Raw genomic sequence first — 26,608 nt, 5'->3', positions numbered from 1 at the left:
AGGACACCCCTCCTCCAGGACCCAAGGTGCCAAACAAGAGCTCCCTGCTCTCTGGGCACAGAACTGGCAGACAGCAGCCGACGTCAGCTCCCTCTCACTGGCTTCCCCTCCCTGCTCACCTCCTCCTCGCCCTTCCCAGCTGAGCCCTTCTCATTCGGAATAAAAAGAATGAGTTCCCTCCCAACCCCTTTGAAATCCAACATGTCAGTGATCGATGAGGCCGTATTCTACAACTTCAAAGGAAGAAAACGGAGTGCGCCCACACGGGCCAGGGGAGTTGAAAAGTCCAAGGGAACAGGAGACACATCGGTGACCCCACCATCACGAGCAGCGCCCTTGGTCCCACCCCTGCTGGTGCCATGCAAAGGCCCAGACAATGCCACTTTCAATAAATCATGCAGGAGCCTGAATGCCCGTTTTGTCCCCCTTTCAATGGGCCTCGGGCATATTGCTTAAGATGTAGCCAGCCTTTGGTGCTAGATTCCCAGCCGCTCAAAGGCTCCAAGTCGAGTGCTCTCACAACTGTATAATGGAATCTTTGCTCTTGGGATATTGGGGAGCTGTTTTCAGATTTCCATAGCTAATCATGGTCAAGGTGACCTTGCGGGTAGTGTGGGCCATTGTCACCCTTCACACACCCGTCTTGAGTGATACCAAGCTTTGTGAGGCACCCATGCAGCACCTAATTCGATCACACATCAGACCCTGCCTCCCTCTGGCACTGGCCGCCTCTCTGTGCTCAGAGAGCCACTGGGGGCCTCCACACACACCCCGGCTGCACTCGGGGGGCCTCCGTGCTGCACAGAACACTTGGCCATTTAGCCTGCTTCAGAATCCAGGCCCCCTAGTGAATCTGGCCTGGGGAGGGGCCGTTTGTTCTCAGGAGGCTGTGCACATGACAGTGCCTGTTAGAAATGCCTTTTAAAAGTCACCCGCCTCCACTTCTTGCCACAGCGGCTTCTTGGGAAGCCAAAGGAAGAATAACCTGGGGTCATGTGAGGGCTTTTCCTTAATGGTCTGTGACCGCCTCAGAGGAGGACAGCGGCTTCCCTGGCATCTTACTAAAAATAACAAACAGCCGGAATTTACTGTGCACTCACCGCTGGCCAAGCACTTTCCCATGTGGCCTCATTTAATCCCTCACCCTTATACCCATTTGTGCAGGTGAGGAAACAGCCTCAGGGTTGAGAAAGCCGTCAAGAGCCACGGAGCTCCTGGTGGCACAACTAGGAAAGAAATGTCCCTTTGTCCGCTTCAGTCCTTTGTTTCTCTTGGTGATGGTTGATGCTTTTTTTTATATTCTGCAAATCTAAAACATGGGCTCAAGTCCCAATCTTAGGACAACTGAAGAGTGCTTTAAAATACCGTATGATTTAAGTAGCATTCTCAAAAGGACACAGTTATAGACACAGCAGATTCGTGGTCTCCAGGAGTTGGGGCGATGGAGGAGAGGGGCTCCTCTTCTGAGGGGGCGTCTTTGTGGCAATGGAGCAATTGGGGATGTTGATTGTGGTGGTGGTCACATGGGTCGTGCCCAGGTCAGTCCCGGGGTTTGATACTGTACTGCAGTCGTGTGAGATGTAACCATTCGCGGAAACGGTGGAAAGAGCATGGAGCTCTCTGTGTGGTCTTTGCAACTTCCTAGGGATCTAGAGAACTCTTTCTGAATTAAAATTTGGGTTTTTTGTTTTGTTTCTTCACTTCATCTGTGTGGGGCACCAGCACTGTACCTGGGAAAAGGCCATGTCTCATCTCAGGGGCTGTTTGGTATCTGACAGTCCACATCACACAGCTGTGGAGGGCAGGGAAGGGAGCTCAGACTCAAGGGGGCCCGTGTTTCCATGTCTGTCTGCTGGCACCTGAGGCTCTGGTCTTGGAGGAGAGCACTGAGCTGAGAGTCAGGGCCCCGGGCTGCCCTTGTGTGACCTGGGCAAGCTTCCCCACCTCCATGCGCTTCTGTGCCTGCAGCTGTAAAGTGGGACTAGTGACGTCACCTACCCTATGAGGTTGTCACAGATCTAGTGAGAGAACTCAACAACCAGCTTAGCCCAGGAAGCATGTGGAAGCTGTTGGCCATTTTTGTCATCATCATCATCATCTCTGTACTGTGAATTTAGCTCTTCCCAAGCTGTTGGCTCCTCTTGGAAGTCAGGTCCGTCTCTTTCGTATTCACAGAATCGCGAATACTTCTTTTGGTTTTGGTCGTTTGTTCGTCCCAGGTACCTGTTGTGCACCTGCTTTGCCGAGGCCTGTGCCTGGTGCTGAGGATGCAGTGGTGGCCATGCCATGCAGGGCTCTGCCCTAGTACAGCGAAAGGTCTTGTCCTCCCCCATCCCTGGGAATCGCCCCCGTCTGCATCTTTCAAATCCTTGCTGTCCGCCAGCCTCACCACAGGTGTCGCTTGCTCCACACAGGCCCACTGTGCTGTATCCTCTGAGATCTGGCTGCGTTAGTCAGTGTGACGTGGTTCTCTACCACCCAGCGCCCCAGAGTCACTACCCTTTTCCCTGCACTCCTGTGGTCCCGGCACAGTGCCGAGCTTGACAAATGTCTGCTCCCCAGTCGTTAAGAGTGATCGCCAGAAGGAGCCCTAGACAATGTCTTGTCCGAGGCCTTCACTTCACAGATTCAGTCACAGATAGAGGTCTCTGACTCAAGTAATGGGAATTGGCTATGCGAATCCCCAATCCGTTTTTTCAAAGTGTGACAGTAGCCACTGTTTTACTGTTAGCTCTTGTTACTGTTGCTTTGTTTCACTTCATTCTTGCTAGCCAGTGTTTTGACTAGCTGACTAGTGCTTCTTCCTCTAACCTATCACAAACCCTGGAAGTGAGAAGGCCTGGGTTCTAGTCCTGGGCTTTTTGCCAAGTAGCCTGGTGATGGGCCAGGTCAGCCTCAGGTTCACTGACTTGCAGAGGCAGCGCCCGCCCGTCTCTCCTCACCTGCTCTCTCTCTGGTGGGCTCACCTAGCCCCTCCAGTCTCCAAGCAGGAGACTACCCCTGGCAGCCTCAATCAGGCATCTGCTTCCTCCATCCCAACTCTCCACCCAAAACTGGGGACCTCTCACCAAGCTGGTTGTCTGACGTTCAGGGCGGGCCAGGAGGCCCCTGCTTGGTCCTCAGTGATGCCTCTGCCTGTGAGCCTTGAAGGACACCAGTGCTGTGCCGTCCTCGGTCTCAGTGTCTAGAGGAGGAGGGGGTGGGCTGTCGAGACCCGGGGCTCTGACGGGTGGCCTGTATGTGGAGAAGGGTCACAGCAGATGAGGCCCAGCGGGAAAAGCAGGGTCAGGCAAGCCTGCATTCCATTTCTGGGGCAGATTTATGTATGGCCTGACCTTGGGTAGGCAGGCTACGTACCAGAACCTCGGTTCCCTCACATTTAAAATGGCAGCGAGAGCACCTGTCCAAGTTCTTGGCAAAGTGTCTGGTTGAATACGGAACCATTACTCCTATTGCTATTTCCGGGCCCTGTGTCACCTCAAAAGCACGGTTTTAATCAAGGGATCACCAAGAATACTCCATTGGGGTTTCTTCATTGGAGCTCACAAACTCACTGGGGAGGTGTGATAGTGAGACACACGGATAGAACAGGGACACGATCCAAACTGAGAATAAATGGGAAGAGTCAGACCATGAGAGCAGCGATATTCCAGAATCCGACTGTCAGAAGCCAGCCCCGCGTCATGCCCTCGCAGGTCGTGTGGCCTCGTTCCTTCCCCTGCAGTGATTAGCAGACAAGCTACAGCTAGTGCAGAGCTGCCGGGCAGCCTCCCCCGGCCGGGCCCGTCAGACCCCTCTGAGCAGTGAGCCTCGCCAGCAGCAGCCTGGCCCGGAGAAGGACATCAGGGCTCTCCTGGGACAGAAGACTCTGCGTCAGCACGGCTACCTGAGAACGTGGGTGAAGCTGGAAGCGTTGTGTCCTGCTCCTGGGTCCTCGGGGGCGGGGGTCCTTCCAGATAGTGCCCCTGCCCTGAGTCCTAGCACTGTGGAAACACCTCAGGATGAGCGTGCAGAGGGACGGCATTCCTGTCGGCTCGCTCCCACCTCTCTCCCTTGTCGTTCTGATCTCTGCTCATTACAAGAAATATGTTCTGCAGTCTCAGAATAGCTAGCATTTCTTCAGTGTTTGCTGTAGCCAGGCACTGTCTCCTGTGTGAATCCTCACTGGATTTTCCCAGCAACACTGTGAGGGTGATGATACTACACCCCATTTTACAAAGGAGGAAGCTGCCGTACAGAGAGGTACAGTAGCTTCCTGAGATTACACAACTCTCAGGAAGTAAAGCCAGCATTCAAAACCGGATGGATGAAGAGGCTGTACCCCTCCACCTTTATCCTATGCTGCCTCCCATCGTTGGTGGTTTTCCAGAGTTAGGACTGTTTGCAAGAACACACTTCTTCATGGTATAGTAAGGCCCCTGTCCCAGGTGGCACAGTCCGAAGCGAAAGCTGGACCTCTTAGGACCAAGGAGGGGACTCGTCTGGTCCAGGAGGGCAGAGAGGTAGATCCTTGAGGTCCCTGCCAACTTGGAGGCCCTCTGATGCTGCCCGCCTTTCAGCCCCAGAGCCCTAGAGACTCCACACAGGTTAGAGGGACAGCCCATTTCTGCTTCCTGAGCACATCCCCTAAGGTCCTAGTGGAACGTCCTGTCTAACGTTTAGAATTGTGTAGGGTTTCTGGCAGTGATGTTCAGCTGTGGGAAACATTCCAGGAGTCTCTGTTACCAAAGATGGCTTTTTAGTTAGCAAGGTGAACAGAAAGCCTCTCCATTTGCCTTCTTACGGGATCCTGGCCTTCTAATGCCCCCACTTCCTAACCCCCCCCACTTCCAAACCCCATTTCCCAATACCCCCACTTCCTTCTCAATACTCCCACTCCTTCATACTGCCCACTTCCCAATACCATCCACTTCCTAATACTCTCTTGTAATACCTCCTGCTTCTTAATGCTCTCTGCTTCTTAATACTCTCTACTTCCTAAAACCCCCCATTTCCCAATACCTTCCACTTCCCGATACCCCCCACTTCCTAATACCTTCCACTTCCTAATACCCCCTACTTCCTAATAACTCCCACTTCCTAGTACCTCCACTTCCTAATACCTTCTTCCTAGGCTTTCTTTAGAACTTCACAACAGCTGTGTATTCAGAGATTCTTTCTTCTTTACCATCGTTAGAATGGTATAGATTAGATCGACGTGCTGTTCTTCAAAGGAAAAGGCTGTTGAAGACCCAATAGTAATTACTTGGATGGAAACAGGAAGCTCAGGTAACCCAGGCATGGGTTCCTCGGTCTCCCTTCCAGGTTGTTCCATTAAGTGTTGTCTGACCAGTGGGCTTTTTGTGGCTGGATGGGTGGTAGCGCACAGTGAACCTTTAGCCACGGGGTACTGCTAAGCCCATGGCTGCAGGATGAAGCCAGATGGGGAGGGGCAGGGCCAGAAGGCGGGCCTGATTAGCTGCCCCAAGACCATAAAGGACCCAAGATGGGATTTTTGTCCTGGAAGACATGGGAGGAAGGCAGCAGGACTGGCTTGGAATCAAGGCATGAACTTGAGTTTGACAGCTGCTCTTGGCTACAGAAGGCTCAGCTCATGTGGGAGGATTGATTCCTCACTGCCACTTCCTTCTCACTGAAACAGCTAAAGGTATGAGCCTTGTTCTCAAGTCCTCAGAGCTTCTCCACTAACTGATACAGCTTGGCTTCTTATGGGTGCTGTCTTCTAAAAAACCTCAAAGCTATCTCACGGGCATCCATAAACCAAGCCACAAGGAAGACCGTGGAGGGAACCCAGCTCCACGTTACAGGTGGAACGTTTGAGGCCATCAGAACCCTCCCACCACCCAGAATCTGGAGACAGCAGAGACAGGCAGAGCTGTTGGCTCCCAGCTTGACCTTATGTAACTCCCCGACTCCCCAAGTCCCTGGAAACTGAGGCCAGTTCCCTGGAAGATCATTCTGTTCTCTCTTGTTTTTTCAGGACTAAAGCCAGCTTGATCACTGGCTCTGTGGATTGTGTGAGAATGTCCCATTTTCTTTCTTCCCTGTACAGAATGATCATTTTTCAAACAGGTTGTATTGAACTTGCCTGGATCTCATATTTGGCTGATATTTTAAAGAACTTTGTGTTGTTTATGTATACCTCATCTATGTCCAAAAAGGATTGGAGAAGACTTACAACAAAGGAAATAAACACTACAGTAGAATGCAATCGAAATAAAGACAGGAAATGATAAAAGAATAGAAATAAAGACAGAAAATCAGAACCAAGGAAAGGAGGCTGCAGAAGTGGCATGGGGAGGCATCCTCTGACCTCTACAAACTTCATGTGGGGGCACAGAATCACCATCAGCATCAGCAGCCCAAGGCTGACTCCTGTGAGGTGGAGGTCAGACATGCCTCCGCCCTCCAACCCTTTTACCAGTTCTGACACCAGCCGTCCTTCCCATAGCACTCACTACTTCTCTGCCGGGTTCAACAGTTTGTTGCAGTGGCCACATAGAATTCAGACAATACTCATGATCTGAGGTTTATTAAGGAAGTAACAGGTTACAATTCAGGATCAGAAACGACTCAGGACAGCCTCTTCTCAGCCGTGCAATGGGCACACTTCTCTCTGGCCTCGGCCCCTGCCTGCTTGGGCCAGAATTATACAGCTCTTTGAGCTTTGCTGATAGGCGCCCAAACAGGGGCCCCGCTGTGCCAGCAAGCCTCCTTCCCGAGAGCACTCGGCTTTCTCTCTTCCGGGGCCAGGAAGCCCGCTCCGTCTCATGCCCGTTTCTTGGTTCTGCTGCCTGGGCTGCAGCTGTCTCTGTCTTCCATCTCTGCCATGGCAGTCAGCTCAGGGATCTCAGGTCCAAGGGCACGTTGCCTTCCTGGCTGATCTTTCTCGATGGAATCTCTGAGAGTCCCTTTGGCCTCTGGGATGGTTTGTTCTAAGCCCAATGGGATGGCAAAACTGACCAGTCCCCAAGTTAGGGTTCCATGTACCTTATTGGCATGGTCCCACCCCAACAAGGGTGCATGGCACCTCATTTACACTGTTAACAAGCTATCCGATCCCCTTGATGGGCCACAAGCACCTCTAGAAGAGCCATATTAAGTAATTCACTGCACCACGGAAATAACATGCCCTCTACAAGAGAGAGCTGCATTCCTAGGAGTGGGTATCACGTCATCCAGTTCTGATGACAGAATGCAGAAGTGGTCCTGCTTTGGGAGGGGAGAGATTTTAGGTTCTTTCTTACAACAAACCTTAATGAAATCCAGGGGCTATTTCTCCTAGCCGTGGGAGCAGTTTCCCACACGAGGCTGGGAGTTGGGGACATTGTGTGTTACAGTGGAGAGAGAGGCTCTTGCAGGCTGTTTCTTAAGACATAGTGATGGAAATGAAGGGGTGATGTTAAAACACAGCTTGAGGAAGGTACCCACACCGGTGAAGAATCTCACATGCCTGCACATGTAACCTTCTCTCACCTCATTCGATTCAAGGATACAGCTTAGACCATTCACCCGAGTGAGTGGAGGGCATGTCCCCTAGGCCGTTTCTGACATGTGGCCCTTCTCTGCCCTGAGTGGGCACTAGAGGCTACATAGCAGACTGAAGTGAGCCTGCCGCATAGCTGTTCTCTAGTCTTGGGCAGGGCTTCAGAAACCAGATGGCTGGGTGACAGAATTGACGTGCTCTACAACCAAAATGGCCTAGGCGACGGCAGTTTCCCCAGGGGTGCAGCCCCTTCTGCATCTGGAGGCCAGCTGCCGTGCCGCGGCGAGAGCTAGCACCCTCCACCAGGAGGAGCTCTGGGCACCCCAGCCCTGGCGCAGGGCCTGCCTGAGGCCCCCAAGCTCAGAGCCACTGTGGGCAGCGAAGGCTTTCACCGTGGAACGTTCCCGTGCAGTCACCCTCTTTGGCCCTGAAAATCCTCGAGAATGTTCCAGCCTGCAGTCGGGAGAGCAGGTTGGTTGCTCCCCTCTCTGCGTCCGGTGCTGCATGCCATGTGCGAAGCACGTGTCCGTCACGCTTTGCGCTCATCGCTGTCATTGCTCCGGAATTTAAGGGACGTTCAAGTGACCCAATGACCAGGCAAGGCCTGATCAGGGAAACTGGGGCCAGAACGGAATTCCTGTTCTGCCAGACGATAGCCAGGATAGAGAATGGTCCCTTCCAGAATAGAGGCAGAAGGCCAGGAGGGCAGTGATGAGCCTAGTGGCCAGCGAGAGTGAAGTAGCCCTCAGGAGAGGAGGCGGTGCGGCAGGTGGACAGGAGAGCCGCCACCAGCCTCCTCTCTCCTGGGCCTGGCCCTTGACCGAGGCCAACTGAGGAGGGGCCAGCCAGCCCGGCCACTAAGCCTCCTTACTAAGCGCGGCTCCTGATCGGCTGGCCTGCCTCTCCAGAGCAGTGTCTTTTTCTCCCGAGCAAGAAGACCTCGGCAGTGCCAGCCTCATCCTGCCATTTCTAACCTTAATGAGAATCAAACGAGCCTCTGGAACAAGGTGCCGTGGAGTCAGGAGAAGTGGCCTTAAGTGAAAACACAGCTGTGGGGCTTACAGACGGCACTGCAGGGAGGCGTCACCCAGTGGGAGCGGCCAGCTTCACCGGAGGTTTTCCAACACTAATGAATCGGGAACTCCATGCCAAACAAGATTTAGTTTGATGGCTCCCTGTGCCAGCAGATGGATGTATTTTTCTTGAAAGCCCAGGGTGCCAGAAGTCCCCGTGATTACGTTACTGGAGCGAGGTTCTTCTTTGTGGTTTGCAGAGCTGAGCGTCAGGACTACAGGATTCTCCTGCTCTTTCGGAGGCTGGCTTTTTCCAGGTCAGACCCCGAGCTTGGGGTGGGGAGGAAAATCCTGCTGAATGAGCAAGTTCTTTCTTAAAAAGCTCTCTCCAAGTCCAAAAAGACTTCAGTGGACTTAGGAGAAAGAAATTTAATACATTGCCATAGAGTCGTCGTTAACCAAGTTAGGGCAAAGTCCACAGCACCTTTGTCTTATAAAAGAAAGCAAAGAGGAGATGGAAAAAAGGGAATACTGCTGAGGAAATCCAAAGCAAACAATGAAAACCGAAGAAGGAAAACTGAAGAGCAACTCTCAGAACTTGAAGATTTCCTTCTAATAAGAGTTTTCAATTATAAAACCCAGGTCCCAGGAGAGGTCACTTTGCTGCACCTTTTAAGTGTGCCGTGACTGACACACCTGGGATCTCTGACCTACGATGGGACTTGCCACCTTTAAGCTTAAGGAAGAGTTGGACACTCTGCAAGACCCAGTGGACCGCGAGGGGAAGAGTCAGCTTTGGAGAGGCTGGGAGCTTCCCAAGCGGGTCCTTGACCTGAGTTTGAACCTTGGCCCTAATAGCTAGCAGATTGAAGCAAACTCCCAGGCCTCCCGGAGAAGCCGTGTTGGGTTGAACCAGAGCAGTCCTGGCCAAAGAGCTAACAGACTGCTAGCAGCCACCTCTGCCGTTCCACCCCCTGGGGAGGGCATCTGTCTCCCGGGGGCCCGCCCACTCTCGGCTGGGGCTGCCACCACCTGGTCAGGGCAAAGACCAGCCATCCATCCAAGCTTCTGTGAGGGCAAGACCCTCAGGAGACACAAACATTTTAACCCATTCCTTGCCCTTCCAAAGTCAAACCAGGGAGAAACGTTGGTTTCCGAAGGCACCAGGAGCCCTGAGCTGCACCTTCCTGGCTGGGGGAGCTGAGGGTGGCAAGGCCTGTGCACAGTGTTCTCGGGACAGTGGCAGCTGGGAGGCCCCAGCAGTGGGGGCTGATGCGGTCACTCAACTAGGGGGCACCCAGCAGGTGCACCCACCACCTGTCCCTTCCTGTCGCTCTGTCACTTGGTCTCATGGGGATGGTCTGGCCCGTCAACTTTACTGGGATACAAAAGTAAAGTCATATCTTCTTTTTCTTTTTAATTGTGATTTGGGTGAAAGTTTACAGAGCAAATTCATTTTCTATACAACAGTTCATACACACTTTGTTTCATGACAGTGATTGCAATCCCCACAGTGTAACAGCTCTCTTCCCACTTCCTCCCTGTGTGTCCTTCTTTCCAATGCATCCTGCCCCCTGAGCTATCTCCCTGTGCAAACACTGCCCTTCTGGTCTCCCATGGTTGACTGTTCTAAGGAGTACACCTGCCTGGTGTAAATATTCACCTTGTAGGCTTGTTTGTCCAGAAGCCATGGGAGTGAGTTTCATTCCAGGCCCGAAGGGTGACTAGAGGCCATATCTCAGGGGTTTCACCAGTCTCTAGCAGAATAGTTAAACCTGATCTTTTTTATGATTTTGAGTTTTGTTCTGCATTTTAAGTCGTACCCATAATAATATTTGTATTAAATGGCGCCAGGAACCCCTTTCTGCTTAACCTGGGACAGTCACTGAGGTTCCCTGTAGTGTCTCAGGCAGTGTCTGAGAACCCTGAGGGAGGCTTACAGTCCTGACCTGGTCACTCTTGGTGCTCACCTGCTGCCATCCCACCCCAAGTGCCCAGAGGGACCCAGCAACCACAACAGGGCCTATATCTAGTATTCCCATAGATACAGGGAAAGTCTTCTCATGCCTGAACGGAAGGTTCACACTGGAACAGAAGGCCTGGGCCAGAAGGGGTCCCTGCAGAAGACAGCTACCTGCCCAGAGCTGTCCTCCCTTGATCGCAGGCGGGGCCCCTAAAAGCAGGAGGGTCTTCCATTTCCCACCCAAAGGAGAAGGGAGATTGGCCTTTCCTTTGTCCAGATGAAAGCCTCACCCTTAACCGTTGCTGTCACTTGCCTGGTCGGTTCCAGCTCCAGGCAGCCCCACATGTTACACAGGAGAACTGCTCTGTAGGCTTCTCTCGGCTGTAGTCTTGATGGAGACAGATCACCAGGCCTTTTCTTCAGTGGCACTGCGGGGTGGGTTCACACCGCCAACCTTCAGGTTAATGCTCGAGCACAGACCATTTGTACCCCAAGGAACTTTGCCCCTTACCAGACTTGGTTAAAAGGAGCTCTGGTGGCGTTCTACCTGAGGCATTTGACTGCTAACCAGAAAGCTGGTGGTTCAAACCCAGCAGCCACTCTGCAGAAGGAAGTCAGGGCAGTCTGCTTCCATAAAGATTTACCACTTTGGAAACCCAACGGGGGTCGCTATGAGTCAGAATCAACTCAGTAGCAGTGGGTTTGGTTTGCTTTTTTTTTTTAGGCTTGGTTAGACCCTCCCACCTCTGCTGGGGGCAGCCTGGCACAGCCAGCAGCTGTCACTGCCTCTCGGGCTCTTTGCTTCCTCCCTCTTCACCCAGCACCAGAAGTATTTTCAGTTGGAAACTGTTGCTCCAAGGAAGCCCGTTTCTCAGGGAAAAGATTGCCCAGCGGCTGTGCTTCTGCTTGATGTGGCAGCTGCATCTGGAAGGGGAGGACGGGACCTAGAGGTGGCTCGGAGTGGCTGCTGTTCTCGCAGACAGACTCCTAACTCAGCCGCTTGTGAGTGGCTCCCTGGGGGACTTGATGAGAGCCAGTGCCCCGATATACACCACAGCCAGTAGGCCCACTCCTTTCCCTGCAGGACCTGGCACGTGGACAGTGCTTGGTAAAGATGGTGACGTGTGGCCGGGAGCCTGCCTCTTCAAGGACTGACGAGACAGGAGGACATAAGCGCACGCGTGTGTGAGCTGCCGCTTGTCACCTGGTGGTGCCGTGACTGAGGCAGGGCAGCTGTGAGGCAGAAAGAGCAATGAAGAACTCAGGGTGAAACTGGGTGACTGCAGTCACTCAACCAGAATCAAACTGTGCCAAGGGACCCTGAAGCCTGTGCCTCTAACTAAATGACTAGAGCCGTTAGTTCTTAACGGGGAAACAGGACGCTCCAAATCTCTCCTCTGCAGTTCAGTTCAATGAAGTGCCTTGGGCACCCACTGTGGACAATGATGAGGGTGCTGAGTATCTGGGGCACCTGCTGATGCTACCCCTGCCTTCTGGGCCCTCGCACTCACTCCTCACTGGAGAGGCCCTGCCAGTGGCCCCCAGAGGAAGGAGGGATGACAGGCCAGAGCTTCAACCACAGAGAGAAAGGGATCTTGCAGGGCGAGCAGGAAGGACACTCGGGGAAACAGTGACAGCACAAGACGGGTCCAGAGGCATGGACATGGCGTGGTGTGGCCCGTGGTGCAGGCGGAGGGGCCCAGAGACAGACATGTGTGGCATGGTCCACAGTGCAAGTGGTGTGCAGTGCAGGAGGAGGGGCACAGGTGTGAATGTGTGTAGCATGGTTCATGGTGCAGGCAGTATGTGATGCAGGCGGAGGGGCCCAGAGGCGTGGACGTGCATGGCATGGTCCATGGTGTATGTGGTGTGCAGTGGAGGAGGAGGGGCACAAAGGCATGGACATGCATGGTATGGTCCATGGTGCAGGCGCTCTGTGGTACAGGAGGGAGGGGCATAGGTGTAGACATGCATGGCACGGTCTACAGTGCTGGTGCTCTGCAGTACAGGATGGGAGGCTGAGGCGTGGATGTGCATGGCATGGCCACAGTGCAGGGGATTTGTGGTGCAGGAGAAGGGGGCTGAGGTGTGGACGTGTGTGGCATGGTCCTTGGTGCAGGGGGAGGAGTGCGTTCCTCTTGGGCATACTCCATTTCTCCTTTAGGACTTAGCACCTGTTGTCCACCCTGAGGTCCTCCCTGATTGGTGCACCCTCTTGAGCTTGTGCCCACCTCTTCTACCCTCTGCTACCATCAGGATATACTCCTGTGAGCAGCCAACCTCCAGAGAGCCTCAGCCTCTGTCAAGTTCATTCTTACGTCTCTAGAATTCAGATAGCAGGAAGCCATCAAAGGTACTTAAAGAAGGAAGTGTCATCAAGTTTGTATTTCAGAAAGACAACTCAGCTGCATTATGGAGAGTGGATTAGAGAGAGCAAAGCCAGGGGAGTGGGCAGACAATTATGGATGGTGTCCAGAAGACAGTGGTGAACAGTTACAAAAGAACTCTACAACAGCTCCACAAGCCAGGTGGAGACCAGGTATGGCTTGACCAGGCCTTTTGATTCTGCTTCCCTGTGAGTTGGCTTCATTCACAGTCTGGTACCAGCTGGTGGCAGTAGTCCTAGACCTCATGTCCAGAAGCACTCAGCAAACAACCCCTCCGATCTCACTAGCCTCAGTTGGGTCATATGTCCATTCCTCAGTCAGTTCCTAGGGCCAGAAAATGCCAGGCACTGATTGGCTTAGGTTCCTAACCAGTTACTGAAAGGCATTTGGGTTACCTTCGACCTATCAGATCTAGATCTGGAGCTGGGCATTGGGCTAGTTTCCTCTTAGAGGCCCTGGACTGGGGCAAGGGAATGGATGGGTCATCCCCATCAAGGGGGTGAAACTAGGGAATTAGGAAGGAGGAAATGACTGCTAGATATGTGTCCATGTCTGCTGTAGGGGCCAGCTGGACTCATTCTCATATCGAACCTTGCACAGAGTGCACCTAGGAGGCCCCTGCACACATGCACATGTGCACACTCTCTACCTCCACCACCTGGAGACCATGCATGGTGGATTGGTGTATCTAGGACACAGCATAGCATCATGCTGGATGATCCCATCCCCAACTCTCTGTTCCCTCACTTCTTGGACCTTATGAGTGATTGTTGCATCTCCAAGGTCAGACACAGCCTTCTGTCTAACCACAGCCTTCAGTCCCTCCAGCTTCCTTAGTTAGGGCCTCTCACAACCCCTCTCTATGTCCTCACAGATACTTAGGAGGCTACTCTTGCCAGTAGTTCGCAGCACGGACTACACTTCAGTTAAGCCACTTACTTTGCAAATTGGGGCTAAATACTTAGTGTCCTCTGTCACATCGGGATAGGAACAGACCTTACAGGGCTGTTGCAAAGATTACATAAGGCCATTCATGACAGCTTCGCTGGACAACAGAAGTGTTCGATACATCTTAGCTCCCTACAGGACATCTGCTACCCAGACCCCTCTGCTTTCTGCCCCACAGACCCTTCCATGTATTTCCTTCCTGGTTCCCTGGATTCTCTGGTCTTTAGTTGCAGCCACTGATGCCAGTGTCATATCTCCGCCCCTTTGCCCCATCATCCTTCACTCATACCTTCTTGCCAGTGCTTAGCTTTGGACCAATCTAACTTCCTCACGCCAGTGTCTAGGCTGTTGGAGAAAATCCACAACTGGACAGATATTTGGTCTAGGAATTCTGGCCCTGTGGCCTCAGGTGGACCTAGTGTTCCCTGGCAGTCCCCCGACTCCTCCCTGGTCAGAGAAGCAATTTCAGACCTTCAGTGCTTTCCTCAAGCTTCCACCCCTTCGCTCACCAGCCCCTCCATTTCTTGCAGATCAATTGGCCTCTTAATTCTCAGAAAAGAATAAAAACCAGACTGTAACTTTCCAGCCCACCCATACCCCTAGCTGCCACACCCACAGATTGAGCTGCAGATCCCTGCCCATCCCTCCCTCCTGCTACAGCAGACAGGGTCTTCCTCATGCCTTGGATTCCAGTCCCTCTTGTCGTCTCGGAGACCTCGGCTCTTCTGTTCTTTCTGTCTCTCTGGTGCCTTCTCCCCCTCCCTCTGTAGTACGTCCTTCTTGTCAGCATTTAAACAAGTCTCTGTCATCTTAAAAGTCACTCTCCTTCATTCCCATCCTGATACCTGTCTCATCCCATCCCCTCCGTCCTGCCTCTTCCCCACCACAGTGTGATGTGCTAAAAGAGTTGTGTGTACTCACAGTCCCCACTTCCCCACCTCAGCCCGTCGCACCCTGCTCTCTAACCCCCATCGCTCCCCTGAGAGTTCCTGTTGCCAAATCCATTGAACACTTTGGGTGCACGTTCCTCTCTTACTTGACCTCTTGGAAGGATTTAACACTGCTGACTGCTGCTTCCTTGAGACATGTTCTCCTCCCCTTGCCTTCTCTGATGTCATATCTCAGAACTCAGTGGCCACTCCTTCTCAATCTCCTGTTTCCAGCTCTTTGATGTAGATATTTCTCAAGTTCTATCCAAGACCCCCTTTTTAGTCGAGACACCTTCTCTGGCCGTCTCCTCCATTCAGTGGCTTCAGCTACCATCTTACCACCAAAGACTCCCAAACTATCTCCAGATTATAGCTTGCTCATCAGCTTCAGAGCCATCACCTCTCCATTAGGCTGACTCCCGGGAGCCGTAAATGAGCAACCCCAGCCGGCACTGAGACTCTCCTCCCAGACCTGCCATTCCTCCTGGTCATGGTGAGTGGCATCACCTCTCCCTGTTGTCCAAGCCCAAGAACCTTAAACATTATCTCTGACTCCTCCCTCTCCCCCAGACTTCAGATCCAGACCACCACCAAGTCCTAGAACACTGGGAAGGTGGGAAGAGTGTGGCGTTTGGAACTAGATAGAATTGGTTGAAGTTCTAATCGTGGTTTGTGTAAATGGCTTGCTTAACCTTTTGTAGCCTTCGGTTTCTCAACTGTAAATAGAAATAATAATACCTAATTTAAATGGTTGGTCTCTGGTGGCACTGTCATTAAGGCATTGGTCTGCTAACCAAAAGGTAGGCAGTTCAAATCCACCAATTGCTCCACAGAAAGATGAGGCAGTGTACTTCCGTGAAGGTTTACAGCCATAGAAACCCAGTGGAGGTCGCTATGAGTCAGAATCAACTCGAAGGCTGTGGGTTTGGGGGTTTTACTTGGTAGACATTCAGCACTAGGAGTTCTCCATTCAGGAGATAAGAGTTCTTTCCTGTGTTCAGTCCCTTCCCCACTCTCTATCCCCACCTCTGCACACCTGTTTTTAGGAAAGTACTTCGTGTCTGGACTTTGAGAGTCCGCTGGAGTGCAGTTTCCCACAGTTCCTTCATGACTGGGACCATAGCTTCTAGTTCCTCACTCCTTTTTCACTTTGTCATGGGGGGCTGGGGAATGGTCTCCGTGTCACATGGTTGGGCGTGTGTGCTTCTGAGTCTTGTCAGTCTGTCTGTCAGCTGTTGCTCAGCCCTGCCTCCCCCAATAGGCCGCATCCTCACCCTCCTATCCGGGTCACCGCATAGCTTCTTGTGAGAGCCCCGTTCTTCAGCCCCTCTCTCCCTTCAGTCCGTTCTCCACTGGAGCATCAGAGTGGGTCTGGCTGCTGCTCAGGGACCTGCCACGGTTCTCATTGCTGACAGAATAAAGCCGCACTGCTGAGCGCTGGCCTCCTGTCCTGCTTGTCAACCCTGCGTTCCTCGTGCCAGCCCGGGAGCCTCGTCCTTGCAGACCCAGGGCCCCTTCCATCACAGGAAGCAGGAGTGCTACTTGCATATGAGCTGAGAGCCTGCAGCTCCATGTCTTGGGTCTGATGGCTAATAGGACGGGCATAAGACGCTGCAAAGACCAGCTGAGCCCAAACCAGGAGCAGGAGGCCAAGAAAGACTTAAAGTTCTGTAAGGAAGTCAGGACCACCAGTCATAAAAAAAGGGGAAGAAGTACTGGAGAACTGGGAACACTGAGAAGGTCACATGGCCCCACCTAGTGATGCCACCGTCCTCATTTTGACGTCCTCCCTCCTAGTCTTCTTCCAGGCAGTCTCTGTTCTTTATATTGTCTTGTGGTGTATGATCACGTATCAGCCTGCATTTTTCTAACCCATGCATTTTCCCAGGTTAGTAAAATTCCTCATGTGCAATTGGGTAGCTGCATGCTTTCCTGCACATGACGGTGGCCTAACCTGCATAGCCGTACTGCTGTGGCCGGTCTTCTCAAGTTTTTCCAGTAAATAACACTGAAGCGAACAGTTTCGTGAGTAAAGCTCTCCCTTCCCTTTCTGATTGCTTCTCTCAGCCACCCTGTGACTTGGAGCCCTGAGTCACGGGGTTTGAACTTTCTCAGTAGTGCAGACTTGAACCTAGGTGGGGAAAGCCCAAGGGTTGTGACTGATTGATTGGTAGAGCTGGGCCGATGGGAGCCGGGCTGCGAAGGGAACATGTGGCTTTGACTGGAAGTTTCTGGCTCCGTGGTGGCGAACATGGGCTTGTTTCTGTTTGTGGGTTTCCATCTGGGTCAGTAAGAAGACCGTCATCCCGGCCAGCTCATTCCCTCTAAGGAGGAGAAAACTCACCCAGCGACTGATGGTGCAGGTCGCTAGCCGTGTTAACAGCCCTGCAGTTAAAGAAAGCATTGTTATGATGCGTCCTTCTAAGGTGCAGTTCGTTTTAGTTAAAAGTCCCCCGGGGATTCGGAAACCCAGTGACTCTGTAAATGCAGGTATTGGCTCCACGTTTGGGGATGTGAAGCTGTCAGACTCAGCTGTGGAAGGACAAACAGAGCCTCGCTGAGCCCGGCTTCCCAGTGACCCAGCGTGGCTCCGCTCTCCCCTGAGCACCAGGCAGCTCTGGGTCCCGCTCCACCCTCATCACAGAGCGCTGGTGTGCGCCCCAAAGTTAGCGTCTCTACAGTCAGATTGGTGACTCCCGACCCCACCCCACCCAGAGGCTTCCCTACTTTGGCCCCTGGAACCATGCCTGCCCAGTTGTTGAGAACACCTGCCCCCTCCTGGCTGTCTTCTTTCCCATCCGCCTCCCCACCCAACATCGAATTCAGCAGCATAGCCCACTGAGTCCACATCTGAAGTAGACCTCACATGGTCCCTGTCTCTTCAGCCCGCCCGCCAAGCACTCTGGTTCCACCCCATCGTAGCTCACCTGGACTTCTTGGTAGCCTCCCAGGGCTCCTTCTCCCTGCTCTTCTCTACAGAGTAGCAGAGGGATTGTGGGAAAATGTTCTGATTATGTCGTCCACCCCTTCCTTACAGCCATCTAAGACTTTCCATTCACTGTTAAGATAAAGGCCAGCAATTTTAACACGGCCAGGAAGGCCCTGGACGGTCTGAGCTGGCTGCCTCGCCACGTCACCACGCACCGTCCTCCCTGTAGCTTCGGGCTTCAGCTTCACCACCGTCCTGCAGGCCCTGGAATGGGCCACACACCCTGTCCTTTCCATCTGGGTCCCTCCTCTCTCCTCATCCCGCCATACAGCCCATGTAACTCCCTGCTCCCCCAGAGTGGGGGATACCTCGCCTGATTCCCAGGCTGGTTGAGGGTGTTTGCTGTTACAGGAACGTGGGATGTTTTGTCCTCCTTCAGAGAATTTATTGTAATACGAGGTTTTTTACACAGAGACATACATGCGTAAAAGCCATTGCCATCAAGTCAGTTTTGGCTCCTAGCAACCCCGTGGGACAGTGCAGGTGCCCACAGAGCTTCCTAGGCTGTCCTCTTTACGGGAGCAGATCCTCAGGGCTCCTTCCACAGACCACTGGGTGGGTTCACACTGCCTGTCTCTGGGTTCGCAGCCAAGTGCTTGGTTAACACTGCACCACCAGGTCCCTTTACACACATACACATGTACATGCGTGTGAATGTTTGTGTACATACACACCTACTCCTCACTTCCCAACAATCTTGTTACCCAACATGTTGCATTTATGACAACTGTGAAAAAATTCTGAGACAAGGCCTCCAATGGTCCAGGCCTGTGGCTCCCTCCACGGGCCACCCCAAATGATATAACAGAGTCCCAACAATAATCAGGCCACACAAAGGATGGCAGCCATCCAGCCATGGGATGCCTTTTCCCGTTTGTCTGTGATGTCTCAGTCTAGCCACAGAGGGCACAGGTTGACAACAGGATGATGTGAGGTCACAGGCCTCCTCTGGAGGCCGGGCAAGGGCCGAAAATTGCTAGGGAGACTGTTAGGAGAGGCAAGCAGGCAGGAAAAGAGGCCATGTGAGGCTCTGAGACCAGGGTAGATGGAAAATGAGCAGGGTTCCCACCCAGGCCAAATGCCAGGAGGGAGTGCACAGTGGGCAGCACCCAACTACCGCCACCACCACCCCCAACCCCATGGGCTCTGTGGTGCTGGGGATGGCATGGTGGGGAAGGGGAGACCCTCCACACTACACGCATCCTGAGATGTGCTGGGGCCCCTGCTGGGCAGTGAGTGACAGTGAAGGGGGGCACTAGTGCCAGAGATGGAGTGTGGCCCCTGGTTGCATAGTGCCAATTTTGCAGACGACCTGGTCTTTGGAACTTAGCCATGTTGGTTGGTGAGGAGCCGTGTGTGTGCATGCGTGCATGCATGCATGTGTGCACGCACATGTGTCTGCATTAGCATGATTGACTGGTGTCTGTCTGCTCTGCTTCACTGTAAGGTTCTTGAAGGAGGCACCTTGTGTGCTGCTGGTTCCTTCTCCCTCAGCCAGCTCAGTGTCTGGCCTCAAGCTGGTGCTTAGTAAATACTGATTGAGTGTGGAATGGAAAGGTAGTGTCCTCCTCACAGTCTCAGTGACAGCTGCGTCCGTCAGGGCCGGGCCACCTCCCAGCACATGCAGGCCCACGTTCTCACAGGGCATCAGCTGCAGACCGTGGGACTTTGCTTGGTACTTTTTCATTTCAGCCATGGGAGTGAGTAGAGCAGGCTGCCTGACACTTACTTGTGTTTCCCTCCTGTCTCTCCATTCAGCTAAAGCTTGCTTTCACTCTGGACCACGAGACTGGGTTACCTCAAGGATGTCATGTCTACGAGTACCGAGACAGCAACAAGTAAGTAGCCACACGTGAGAAAGAGTGTTTTGGAGATGGCTGGCACAAAGGCGTTTCCCTGTGAAAGTTCTTTTGCCCCTAAGTGCAGGACTCAAGGTACTCACACAGGTGTAGTGTACAGTGTTAGAATTTGGTCCATAAGCCAACTTCCTCTCGGGCTCCACCTTCCTTCTGGGCCCAGGGTCGGCTCTCTGAGCATAGAGATGTCCATTTACCTCACTGCGGGCCTTCAGCCTTTGTTTCATTTCTTGAATCCATGCCTGACTTGTTTCTAGCTTTTGTTGTGCTGGTCTACCTCGTGAATTTCGTAGTTGGAGGCGTCTTGAGACTTAGAGAAATGAAAAGTGGTGATCCTCTTAGATAGCTGGCACCTGTCTTGGTTCCAGCCTGTTTCCTTTCTCCATCACTGACTGCCGCCCAGCCCGTGTAGTGTTTGTCTGTGAGACAGTGAAGGCAGGTGATGAGTAAGGCACAGGGAATCTGCCCAGATGGGCAAGGGGCAACACACAACCACCACCCCCAACTCCCATGGGCTCTGCGGTGCTGGGGATGGTGTGGTGGGGAAGGGGGGCCCTTCACACTACATGCATCCTGAGATGTGCTGGGACACCCATTGGGCAGTGAGGAACAGTGAAGGGGGGACACTAGTGCCACAGATGGAACGTGGCCCCTGATTGCATGGCACCAGTTTTGCAGACAACCTGGTCTTTGGAACTTAACCATATTGATTAGTGAGGAGCCGTGTGTGTGTGTGTGTGTGTGTGTGTGTTAGGCACAACACTTGGGACTTCATGTTTACTGTCCCATTTAATCCTATAACAACCCCTCAAAACAACGAAGTCCTACTGTTTTGTCATTGCTGCCTGTGCAGAAGCTGAGTCCTGGGGAGCTTCAGAAACTTGTTTCAGGTCATCAGCCACAGCCAGGAGTGAGAGAGAGCAGTTGAGCAAGTCCCTGGGTGGGTGGCAGTGGTAAGCTTCTCTGCAGAGTGAGAGGAAGACAAGCCATCAGCTTCCTGGCCGCCATGTCTGCTTCATGCCCAGTCACTGCCACACTGCTCGCCTGGGTCCATGCTTGTGGATGACGACAGTGGACGCAGCCCGAGCACATTCAGACTGTGGTAGCAGAAACAGATCTTCTGACCTGGATGTGTGCAGACTCCAGTGCTGGCCTCTCCTCTGGAAAACCAGTGGGCAGAGCTCCTCATTCGGTGTGAAATGGCACCAGCAGCCCTCCTTCCTTTAGGCTCATGTCCCCACAGTTCACATGTCCAGCGGCAGCAACATCTTAGGACGTCTTTGTGCAGAAGAGAGAAGAGCCTAGCTCTGCTTCTTGGCCTGATGCCCAACTCCTGGCACTTTATCAGAGTCAGCAAGGTGAGAGGAGAGTTTCAGGGTCGTAAATACTGTGAGGATGGCGTAGGGCAGTGTTTCATTCTGTCGTACACACGGTCGCTGAGTCAGAGCCAACCTGCCCAATAGACAACAACAAATATTGACAGGAAGGCCCTGGGGGGTGCAAACAGTTAACACACTCGGCTGCTGACCGAAAGGCTGGAGGGTCCAGTCCCCCCAGAAGCGCCTCAGAAGAAAGGCCTGGTGATCTGCTTCTAAAATATCAACCACTGAAAACCCGATGGTGAACGGTTCTACTCTCACACACGTGGAGTCAGTGTGGATTAGGGTCAGTCTGTTGGCAGCTGGTTTCGTTTAAACATTGATAAGCTTCATACCCAAACACCTGTGAAAGAAAGCATTTGGTAGAAACCAAATAGAACCCCCCAGCTAGACAGTATGGTGATCCAATGCTTCAGTCTGACTGCCCTCCGGCTGTCATGATTGCATCAAGTTGAATCTCAACCTTTGATGACTCTTTTTTTTTTTTTTTCAATTTTTATTGTGATTTGGGTGAAATTTACAGAGCAAATTCATTTTCCATACAGCAGTTCACACACATTTTGTTTGATGACATTGACTGCAATTTCCCACAGTGTAACAGCTCTCTTCCCACTTCCTCCCCACAGTTACCTCTTCCCTGTGTCCTTCCCTCCTCTATACTCCTGCCCCCTGAGCTGTCTCCCTGTGCATACACAGCCCTTCTATTTCCCATGATTGATCTCTCTAAGTAGTGTATCTACCTGATATAAATGTTCAGCCATATGTCCATTGATTATTTGGCTGGAAGCCACCTGAAGGTCAGCTAGGGGCCATAGTCTCAGGGGTTTCACCAGGCTCTGTCAGACCAGCAAACCTGGTCCTTTTTTTTTTTTTTTTTTTTAATGATTCTGAGTTTTGTTCAACATTGTTCTCCAGTCCACCCAGGATCTCCTGCACTGATCCCTTTCCAGGCACTTGACCGTGGTAGCCGGGCACCGTCTAGTTTGTCTGGTCTCATGGTCATGTAGACTGAGGACTGCATGGTCTACCAGTCCCTTGGACTAATTGTTTCCATGTGTCTTTGGTTTTCTTCATTCTTCTTTGCTCTGGATGAGGAGAGACCCATCATTGCATCTAGATGACCACTTGGCTTGCAAGCTTTTAAGATCCCAGTCACTACTCACCAAAGTAGGATCTGGAACAATGTTTTTGTAGTATGTTATACCAATTGAGCTTGACGTCCCTTGCGACCATGGTCCCAAGCCCACAGGTCCAACTACTCACTTCCTCTGGGTAGCTGGCTGTGACCAAGAAGTGGCTACAACCTTGTCCTTTGTCGGCTCTACTATACACCTGGCATTTCTTACAACACACAAATACACTTGGAGAAACATTGTCTGCCAACCCTGTACGTGGTCTTGGGCACACTACCCCATGCCTAGGCATACGTGACCACTCAGCATGTCCACCCATTTGCCCTCCCGTAGATCAGTGTTTGCCATCACTGACTGCGCAGTACTGTATGCACAAAAGGGTTCGTCTTTGCTGTCTGTCCCTCCCATGTACCTCTCAATGTCTTCCTTTTCCTCAGTGCCACCGTGTTGATCACTCACATTTGGTATGTTGCCCTTCTCTTCATCCAAATCAGTACTTGAACCTTTGACAACTCTCTTAACCCTGTGGACCCCAAGCTGGTTCATCTGTTCCCAGGCAGCGTTGTTTGGGGGCTTAAACGAATGGCCTTTGAAGGTCACCATAGGACCCGGCACACAGAATGCCGCGTAGGCACTGGTTTCCTGTCCTCCCCCAATGGGGTTTTCCTGTGACTCCATCTGCCTTTCCCAGTACCCTCAGGGCTGCGACCATGAGCTGTGGCTACAGCCGCGTAACGTCGATGAGGACAGAGGCTGCCACAAATCCCTTCCTCTGGCGGCCTCCGGCGTGTGATGCGCTCGGGCCAAAGGCAGATGCCCTCCTGCTTGTGACTAGTGAGGAAGGGCCTGGAGGGCCCCACGAGCCGCCTGGTAGACGGCCTTTCCCTTAGGGCTTTGCCCTGTGGTGGTCCTCTGTCCACTTGTAGCCTTTTCTCCTGCAGTGCTGAATCCCTGCCTTGGGTTTATTTAGGAAATGAGGCCATTCACCTGTGGGCCCTAAGGAGCCCAGTGTCTTGGGCCAAGTCACGTGAAGGCAGTAGCAGCAGAGAGATGATGTTCTGTGTGTGGAAGAAATCAGCTTGGTACCTGGCTGTTGGTTCAGTTCTAATTATTAAAACGGCTGCTTGTGTCTTCTGTCATTTTGTGCCTTGTCAGCATTTTAGAATCCATCTCTGTTTGCTTGCCACATAACAGCCCATCAGCAAAGAGGTGGTTCTGAATCAGCCCTGAGGCTGCTGGACAGTTCTTCTACATGGTCTTTCCTTTCAGGTGGAGTGGCCCTAAAAGTGGACACTCTGGTTTTAGATTTCCAGCTTCCTTCCCTGCTAGCCCCAGTCCTTGGTTCAGTGTCACCCTGTTCTCCATTGCATTTGGGGGCTTCTGTCAGGAAGGTTGGGCAGTCTTACTTCCGTAGTGATACTGTCTCGGCAACTCAAGGAGGGGTCGCTATGAGTCGGGTCCGACTCGACGGCACATAACAATAACAACAAAGTCTGCCTTTGAAGAAGCTCGGGTGCCATAGTGGTTAAAGCATTGGCTGCTGAAGAAAAAGGCTGGCAGTCAAACTCACCAGGCACTCTGTGGAAGAAAGACGTGGCAGTCTGTTTCCGTGGAGATTTACAGCCTTGGAAACCCTGTGGAGCAGTTCTCCTCTGTCCCTGGTTGCTGAGTCAGAATCAACTCCATGGCAGTGGGTTTTGGTTTTGTCTGCCTCTGAGCTCCAGGGAGGACAGGCACTGGGACTTGTCCATCTCTGGTGGGGCTTGCACCCTGCCTTCTCTTAGGCAGGAGGGCAGGGCTCTCAGGCAAACATCTTCAAGCTCTGAGGTCATTAGAAGAAGAAGAGAGTCTGCCCTGTTGCGGCTTGGGTTAGAATTATTCTGAAAGCCACCCAAAAGCTGTTCAAATCTGCATCCAGGAAGTGTGAAGCCTCTCCCCTCCCTTGCAGATACGACCGGTCACCACCCACAAACTGGACCACCAGAAACTTCACACCTTTCATAGTAAATCTGGTGAATCCTGGACAGACTGAGAGTCTTGTTTGCCAAACTGGGTTTTAGAAACTTCTTCACAGGCAAGAACAAGGCTTAGCAGGTGAATAAGTGAGTCATGAGGATTCAGTTAAACATGTGTTCAGCCCCCGTGCTCTGTACAGTGTGTTGTGCTAGACACTAGAGAGAGAACCAAAGTGGGCCTGATCCATGCCTCAGAGAGCTTTCATTGATGGCAAAATGCACTCCAGCACCCGCTGGGGTAACCTGTGCTTCAGGGGTGGCAAGCATTGCGCGCTGTTGGTGTAAGGACGCTGCCTTTCGAGCAGCTCCGTGGAGGGCAGTGCTGTTGCAGACAGAACTTCATCGCAGGTGCTTCTCTAGACCTTTCCCTTCTCTCCGTCTGCCTGCCGCCTGCCTTCAGGACTGGGATGATACTTGGCGACTGTTTGCCTGGTGCCGAGGTCTCAGACCTCCCGTCTGTCCTCTCTGCAGCCTGAGTGAGCTTTGTATGTCCTTTCATTCTAGCTGCTTTTTTTTTTCCCCGATTTCATGTGTTTGGTATTTCTTTCTTTCTTTCTTTTAATGCATTTTATTGAAATATAAGTTATATACAGTGAAATACACAAAACTAAAGTGACATGGGTCAATGCTTTTATTTATTTATTTATTTTTACCACAGTGTTCCCTCCCCTCCCCTCCCATGCCTGGCAACCAACAAAGGTTTCCCTCCATATATAAACTTTTCCTTGACCTTCCACAACAAGGAACTAATACTGTATTTGTTCTTCTGTGATTGACTTATGTCACTCAGCAAAATGTCCTCCAAGTTCATCCATATTATACAGTGTTTTGCAGACTCTACATTATTCCTTAGTGCTGCATAGCATTCCATTATATGTGTGTACCATAGTTTGGTCAAACACTCTTCCACTGATGGGCACGTAGGTGGTTTCCGTCTTTTTGCTATTGTAAATAGTGCTGTGATGAACATGAGTGTGCATATATCTGTTCCTGTCCTGCCTCTCACTTCTCTAGGCTATATACCTGGTAATGGAGTTGCTGGGTCAAATGGTATCTCAAAGTCCAGCTTTCTAAGGAATCACCATATTGCTTTCCACAGTGTTTGTATTACTTCACAGTCCCAACAGTGATGTAGGAGAGTCCCAGTCTCTCCACATCCTTGCAAGCATTTGTTATTTTCTGTCTCATTGAACCTTGCCATCAGTGCTGGGATGAGATGGAATCTGGTTGTTTTGATTTATATCTCTCTGATGGCCAATGATTGTGAGCATCTCTTCATGTATTAGCTGGCCACCTGAATATCCTCCTTGGTGAAATGTCTATTGATGTCTTCTGGCCATTTTTCAATTGGATTGTTAATTACTTAGGTGTTGAGGCATTGGAGTTTTCTATAAATCTCAGAGATAAGTCCCTTGCCAGATATGTAGTTATTGGCAAATATGAATTTGTTGCTGTCATTTTTGTTATATGCTTTTTCATGGTGTCAATTTCTTTGTTCCATATAATTTTCTATGCTGAGCTCATTTTATTTATGAATCGTATTATCACTTCCTTTGTTGCTGTTGTTTTAGTATCTGCTAAATATTTGTGGTGGTCCTCTTTTTGATTTTGATGTGAAGGTTTATCATTTTTCTCTGAGGTTACCCTGTGATTTGTAGTTTTTTTCCCAAGTTGAGAACAGTCCATTCTATCTTGTAGTTGTCTTGACTTTCCTACCATCTAGAAGTTCTGCAACGACACAGTTTTTTTCCCTCTTTTGGTTTGTAGTTGTCCTCATTTGTCAATTGATGTCTCTGGTTCCCTGTTTACAATCTTGTAGGCTTATTTACTTTGGATAATTCCATAGCTGGGTTGGTTTCTGGGTTATATTATCATGTGTGCTAATGGTCATTTGTTGGCTGTTGTTGCTTCTCCATCCAAAGGGCTCCCTTTAGCATCTCTTGTAAGGTTGGTCTGGTTTTAACAAATTCCCTTAATTTCTGCTTATCTGGAAATGTTCTAATTTCACCATCATATTTGGGGGACAGTTTTGCTGGGTACATAATTCTTGGTTGGAAATTTTTTGCTCTCAGTGTTTTATATATACCAACCTGTTGCTTCTTGCCTTCATAGTTTCTGCTGAGAAATCCAAGCTTAGTCTTATTGGTTGCCCCTTGTAAATAACTTTTCATTTTTCCCGTGCTGCTCTCATGATTCTTTGTCTTTGGTTTTGGTGAGTTTGATGATATGTCTGGGTGTTTTTCCTTGGGGGTCTATTCTATTTGGGGTTCATTGGACTTCCTGAATGAATATATTCTCATCTTTCATCATACCAGGAAAATTCTCTTCCAACATATCTTTGACAATTTTCTCTGTGGTTTTGTCTCTTCCTGTTCTGGAATTCCAGTTACACGTAGGTTATTCCTTTTAATGGTATCCCACATGAACCTTAGGCTTTCTTCATTTTGTTTTGATCTTTTTTCTGATTTATCCCTTTCCAAAGAAGTGTTCAGGTATTTGCCTTCAATGTC

General features: G+C 51.4%; 1 protein-coding gene across 1 annotated transcript in view; it reads left to right on the top strand.

The window, feature by feature from the left end:
- DIS3L2 (DIS3 like 3'-5' exoribonuclease 2) overlaps nt 1-26,608 on the top strand; it is a 418,510-nt gene that overhangs the window by 360,437 nt on the left and 31,465 nt on the right. Inside the window, exon 13 of the mRNA XM_007943808.1 lies at nt 19,474-19,553. Within this exon, the coding sequence (XP_007941999.1) occupies nt 19,474-19,553 (80 nt within the window). The remainder of the gene's footprint in view (nt 1-19,473; nt 19,554-26,608) is intronic.

The sequence above is a fragment of the Orycteropus afer genome, unplaced genomic scaffold (genome assembly GCF_000298275.1).
Source record: "Orycteropus afer afer isolate SDZICR_OR568_19922 unplaced genomic scaffold, OryAfe1.0 scaffold00006, whole genome shotgun sequence".
Lineage (NCBI taxonomy): Eukaryota > Metazoa > Chordata > Mammalia > Tubulidentata > Orycteropodidae > Orycteropus > Orycteropus afer.
Note: the sequence above shows the minus strand (reverse complement) of the source record. Positions and strands in the feature narration are given on the sequence as shown.